General features: G+C 42.0%; 1 protein-coding gene across 1 annotated transcript; it reads right to left on the bottom strand.

Moving 5' to 3' along the window:
- Positions 1-5,056: 5,056 nt before the first annotated feature.
- LOC149202080 (uncharacterized) lies at positions 5,057-5,668 on the bottom strand. The gene has a single exon (XM_089401482.1). It carries the CDS (start codon positions 5,666-5,668, stop codon positions 5,057-5,059), a length of 612 nt encoding a protein of 203 aa, XP_089257608.1.
- Between the last annotated feature and the right edge of the window lie 631 nt (positions 5,669-6,299).

Below are 6,299 nucleotides of genomic sequence, written 5' to 3'. Positions count from 1 at the left end.
ATAAGGGAAACCGGGTGACCATCGAAGGTTCTTAACAGCCATCCAAAAGAAGTAGATAACCAGTCTATCTAACCAAGCAAAAAACCCATCTATTCTTACTACAAACAAATTGATTTTCCTTTGTAACAGTAACATCTAATATAACAGAGTCCAAAAAGAAGTTGATAAACACCTTGCAACGTTTCCATATCCTACTGGTTCACTGTCTTTGGCTGGGGCTCGCTCTCCGCCTTGACCTCCATCCCACTTGCTTTAAACAACTGTAGAATTTTGTCCATCTTTCGGTCTTGCATCAGAAGAGTAATATGGATGTTCTTCAGCTCCCTTTTGAGGGTGGGGATCCCTTGAGCCAATTCCACCATTTCGAGGGCCACTTGTTCCATAGCTTTGGCCATTAGTCTCTTCATAACCCCAATATACATGTAGTGACTGCTTATATAAAGACATCCTACCTCTTGTGAGACCCGGGTCAGGGATAAAGCACTCCCAATCATCCATTTCAGGCTCAGAGATTTCCTGCATGGCCTCTTCCTCTAATTGGTCTATGATTCTTATGATTTTCGGGTTGGTGTCATGAAGGTATGCTTCCTCTGCCTCCTTCAATTTCTTCCTCATATCCCTCTTCCCTCTTGTGCTGCCTCTGATCTCAGTAGCTGACCCCTCCTCCACTCCAGTTCTTTGATTCCGACGTCCTCGATCCCGGCAACCCACAGGCCTCCCTCTACCTCTCTGCACACCACGACCACGCACTCCCCTGCTTCTTCCTCGTCTTCCGCCCACATCCTCTGCATCCTCTTCCGAATCCTCATTCCTATCATCACCCATTGCGCTGCTCTGCTGCTTCCCCTTACCCCCTTTACCCACTTTACCTCCTCGTGACCAACATTGCTCCTCCTCTAAAATATAATCCCGTATGTCAAAATCCTCCTCAGACTCATCCGGGAGGTCCACGTAAATCCGCTGAAAGGTATCCTCAACCGGGCTTTTTCCTTTCTTATCATCAGTAATCCCCTTGCTGCGCGTCCACCTACCTTCACCCTTCTCATGACTTGCTGCCATATTGCTTGCCTGCGACTGTATCACCTTCGTAACTCTCCTCCTCCCTTTACTGCAATGAACTCCTGAGTTATTCCTTTTCTCCGCTCGACTATATAGAACCACAAATGGATCCCTGCGCGGCCACCTTTCCTTCTTGAATTGGCATTGCTGTCCACCCTCTTCATTAATACACCGCGCACTTGCTGTATTATGATATGAGACGTACACTACCTGTCTGACATTTCCATCACTTCTCCTCGATACTTTGCCCATTTTCGTCCTTGGGAAGATCGACTGTTCCATGATATCATCTCGCTCACCTTCGATAACCATAAGTTTATATGCTCGCTTCTTTATACACCCTACTGCAGCATTAATTGTACTGTCATTTCCCCACCTCTCCTTAATAAGGAGGCGGCTAATCTTCCCTTGCGTGCGCAGTAGCCTCATCATTATCCTGCCTTAATATATTGTTTAACTCATTCCACCTTACCTCAGCCTGAAGTGATGTCCAGCTTCCGTCCATCACCCTGTCCGGCGCACCACTACCCCAATTGGCCAGGAGATCGGCTGCTTTATTCCCGTTCCTCATAACATGCGTAATTATGATATATTCTATCCTCCCTAACAGCCCTTCTATATCCTGTATAATCCCTGCTGTCCGCCAGCTCTTTGCCACGTGATCCCATCGTTTGCCATCCCTTAATTTCTTGAGCATATCTATGGTAATCTGGGAATCCCCTTCAATTTCGAGATTCCTATAACCATTTCGAACTGCAATTCGGAGTCCATTGTATACTGCCCATAGCTCCGCTTCATTGTTTGTCATATCCCCTCCCCATTCAGCATACGCCCACCGTGTATTACCTCTGCTGTCTCTGAATATACCTCCCCATCCTGCTTGTCCTGGGTTACCCTTCGATGCCCCGTCGAAGTTCAATTTGAGCCGATCATCCCCTGGAAATCTGAAATAAGTTGGACTTTGAATACGAGAGCTATTTATCCTACCTGTATTGGGATTTATCATCGTAAAATCAATATTCAATTTCGAAACTATTCGCTGTTCCTCCGGGTTTAGCTTCCAATCGTCCTCGTCCCATACTTCAGATAGAACCGTTTCTTTAATCGAATTACATATTGTATCCCAAATTCTTGATTCATGGCAGCTCCTATCTTGGAAGAGTCTGTGATTCCGTTCTTTCCACACTTCCCATATTACAAATCCAACCGCTAAATTCCATAGCCTCCTTACAACTTTACTTTGAAAATTCCCCTTTCCCCAGTGAATTATGGTATTTCGAAGACTATCTGGATCCCTGTTTGTCTTACCAAAGAGTACCCTAAGTTCTTCCCAGAGACTCCGAGAATACATACATCGATTCAATAGGCGCTACCGAGTCTCCATCTCTTTATTACATAGGTAACATCTTGATGGTCCATTCATGCCTCTTTTCTGAATATTTTCCCAAGTTAGAATCCTTCCTCGACACACCAACCATGCAAAATACGTTACTTTTGGCCACCATTTTGCTTCCCAAATCTTCTTCCAGTCTATTGGTTCTTCTTCCCTTTCCTCTTTGGTTTCCCAATAATAAGCTTCTTTAACTGTAAACATCCCTCGCATCGCTTTACCCCAGCGTAGGATATCGTGACCCTCTCTGATCTTAATTTTCCTCGACTCAATTTCTCGAATATATATTTGCCCAGTCTCCAGACTTATTCGATCAACCCATTCCTGCGGCCTTTTCCATACTCTCCATGTATCATTTAATGCTTCTCGTCGCCAATAATCCCTTACATACTCCATTCCTGCTGTTTGCGCTAAAAGTTGAATTTCCTGGAGGTGTTGGTTCCTATCCAGCTTGTCCAACTGTTTCCATCTTTCCTCCCAAAACTTTGCTGAACTTCCTTCGCGTATTTCCCAAAAGACCAGTTTCCTAACGATATCCTTAATATTTCTTGCTAAATCCCATATTTTTGATCCTCGTGGAGTTCCTTCTGTTCTTAAACGCCCTTCAATAGTGCCTACCATATCATATTTTTGATTCCATATTCTTTTCCACACGTCAGTTCCCCCCTGTACCCATCTCCACCATAATTTCGCTCCCAAGACCTTATTAACTATTTCCAGATCTCTAATCCCACGACCTCCTTCCTCTTTCCTCTTGATTATAGGCTTCCATGACACCAGAGTCCATTTTTTCTATTGTTGAGGTCCAGCCCAAAGAAATTTACCCATCATTTCTCGCAATCTAGAAAAGACGCCTTTTGGAGCCGCCATAAGGGACAACTGGTATATGGGTATAGATAAAAGTACCGATTTTAAAAGGATAACTCTACTTGCTATATTCAGCATTCTGAATGACCAGCTAGCTAACCTTTTCCTGATCCTGTCCAGCAAACTCTGCCAGTTCTTAATGCGATTGGAGTTTATATCCAGTTGGATGCCCAAATACTTTGTAGGTAACTCTCCCTGCCTAAAGCCTAAGACTCGTGTTAAATGGGCTTTGACAGCTTCAGGTGAATTAAAGATAAAGGTACAAGATTTATCGTTATTGATCATCATACCTGAAGCATTCATGAAAACTTCTAATACCTGCTTGAAACACCTTACCTCTCTAAGCGACGCTTCTCCAAACAGCATCAGATCATCAACAAACTGTTGATGTGTAATGACTAGATTATTCCCCCACAGTCGAATGCCTTTGATTCTTCTTTCACTTACTTCAGTTTTAAGTTTTCTACTTAATCCTTCCATAGCCAAGATGAATAAGAATGGTGAAATTGGGTCCCCCTACCGAATGCCCCTGGTAGCATTAAACGTATCTGTAGGAATACCATTGACCAGAATTGAAAAATTCGGAGTTGAGATCATGCTGATTATCCATGCTATCCATCTATGTTCAAACCCAAAAGCTCCCAAAACCTCACTGAGATACCTCCAGTTCAATCGATCATATGCCTTAGACAAATCCAACTTCATAAGCATCCCTTTCTTCTTCCTCACTTTTAAAGAGTGTATAACTTCCTAAGAAACCACTATACCATCTAAGATTTGTCGACCTTCCACAAAACCAGTCTGCTCAGGCACAATTAGAGTAGGTAGGAGAGGTTTCAACCTTTTTGCAATCAGGGTGGATATAATCTTATAGATAACATTACACAAGGCTATGGGTCGAAAACCCTGTGGTTCGTCTGACTTATTACTTTTAGGAATCAGGGTCAGGAAGGTTGAGTTAATACCTGGCCATACTCGCTGTCTGATTCGTGATTCTTCCACTGCCTATAAAAGCTCTTTTCCTATAAAGTGCCAGCTTGCCTGGAAGAATTCCACTATATACCCATCCGGACCAGGAGCCTTGTTCCTACTCATATTCATAACTATTTCTTCTAATTCTTCCAAGGTTACAATCCTCATGAGTGCCTTGTTTTGATCCGTTGTTACTATTCTTGGTATCTCCCTGCAAATATTAGCAATATCTTCCTCTCTATCTCTTATATCTTCCGTTAAAATTCCTTTAAAGTAATCCACAAGAGTCTTTTCAATATCGACCTGTTCTATCACTCTATCTCCTGCTGCATTCTTAATTGAAAAGATTCTATTCCTCTATCTATGTTGGATCATAGCTTGATGGAAGAATTTGGTATTTCTTTCACCTTCCCTTAACCACCGTACCCTTGATTTTTGTCTCCACAAAATCTCCTCTTGTTTTCTTCTCTCCTTTAACTGACTGATAATTCTCCCTTCCTCCCTACACTTTTCTTCGTCCCTGCCGTCCAAAATTATCTGTTGCTGAATTAACTCCATTTCTCCTTCTAATTTCTGCTTAGCCTCCATAATGTTCCCAAATTCTTTCCTATTCCATTCTTTAATTCTTTGTTTGATTGCCTTGAGCTTCAATTGTATAGTATGCATTTTCCCTTTGCCCCTGATAGTACATTGCTTCCACCAATCTTCTACTTTCCTTATAAATTGCGGATCTATAAGCCAAAAAGATTCAAATGGAAAACGCCTCTTTCATTTTACCTGCTTAATATCAATATCTAACTGAATAGGCCAATGGTCAGATCCCATAGTAGGGAGAATTTTAGCTTCAATGAACACATCCCGATTTAAAATTTGCTCCGAGAGCAGAAATCGATCCAGTCTAGACGCAATCTGATTCTGTCCTCCCCGTCTATTATTCCAGGTATGTACTCCATTCGTTGTTTGAATATCCACTAACCGCAGATCCCTAATCATATCGCTAAACTCCTCCATATTCGGATCATCTCTCCTTATTCCGCCTCTCTTCTCTCCTAGATTCCTAATCATATTAAAATCCCCTCCTAGTATCCACGGGGTGTGCGGGATTAATCCTCTCAAAGTATGTAAATTCTTCAAAAAATCCTTCCTCTCTCTATAATTATGAGGCCCATATACCCCAGTAAACAAAATTCTTTCTCCCATCCCCACTAATCTAAACAGACCAGCAAGAATTCTAGGTAAAGTAAACCAGTGTTCAAAAATTACCTCTTCCGGGTTCCATAAAATAGCCAAGCCCCCTGCTGTTGCTATTGCATCTAGTGCCATAACCTCGTATCCTAATTTCAGCTTCCTTACAATTTCTGTCATCTGTTGGCTATTCATTTTCGTTTCCTGAATGACCATAATGCTAGGTTTTTCTTTCTTCACTCGTTCCTTCAAATATCTTTGTTTCCCTTGACTGTTCAGTCCCCTGATATTCCAACTTAGAACAATCATTTAAAACTTTTTGGGGGTTTGTAGAAATACCTCTGAAAGAGGTATCACCCTTCCTGAGTTTACTAAAGTCTCTCCCACAGCTTGGATTGATTCGCTTAGCGTTCTTCTCCCTTTTTTCCTTCCGTTCTTACCTGGACTATCTCCTTCTGGACTTTGGGATTCCTGATTACCTTGATATGACCTGTTTGCTAGAAGTTCTGCCTTCTTCTCTTTATATCTTTGAAAGGTTTCCTTATACAGTTGTTTTTCTTTTTTTGGGATGAACCTTTCATCCAATTTTTTCCAGTCATTTAACAACTTCTTCATTATTATTTCCTCCTCGTTACCCTCTTCTTGGACAATCTCTTTACCCTTCATGATTTGTTCTGTGAAATCAAGTCTTACTCCTTCCTCCTCTTCCTTCGCTCTGCTTGGGCTTCTACTTTTTCTTTTTCCATCTTTTATAATTTCCATTTGAGCTGGCTCATTGGCATCCCTTTCCTGTTCCATTGTAATTTGCTCATTAATCTCCTTATCC

Source organism: Pinus tabuliformis, chromosome 2_1, assembly GCF_031772625.1.
Source record: "Pinus tabuliformis cultivar Carrire ecotype Pingquan chromosome 2_1, CPIR1, whole genome shotgun sequence".
NCBI lineage: Eukaryota > Viridiplantae > Streptophyta > Pinopsida > Pinales > Pinaceae > Pinus > Pinus tabuliformis.
This window is presented reverse-complemented; position numbering and strand designations above follow the sequence as displayed.

What these genes read in the sequence shown, in the direction of transcription:
- LOC149202080 (XM_089401482.1), bottom strand. Translation starts at nt 5,668, where the DNA reads ATGAATAGCCAACAGATGACAGAAATTGTAAGGAAGCTGAAATTAGGA.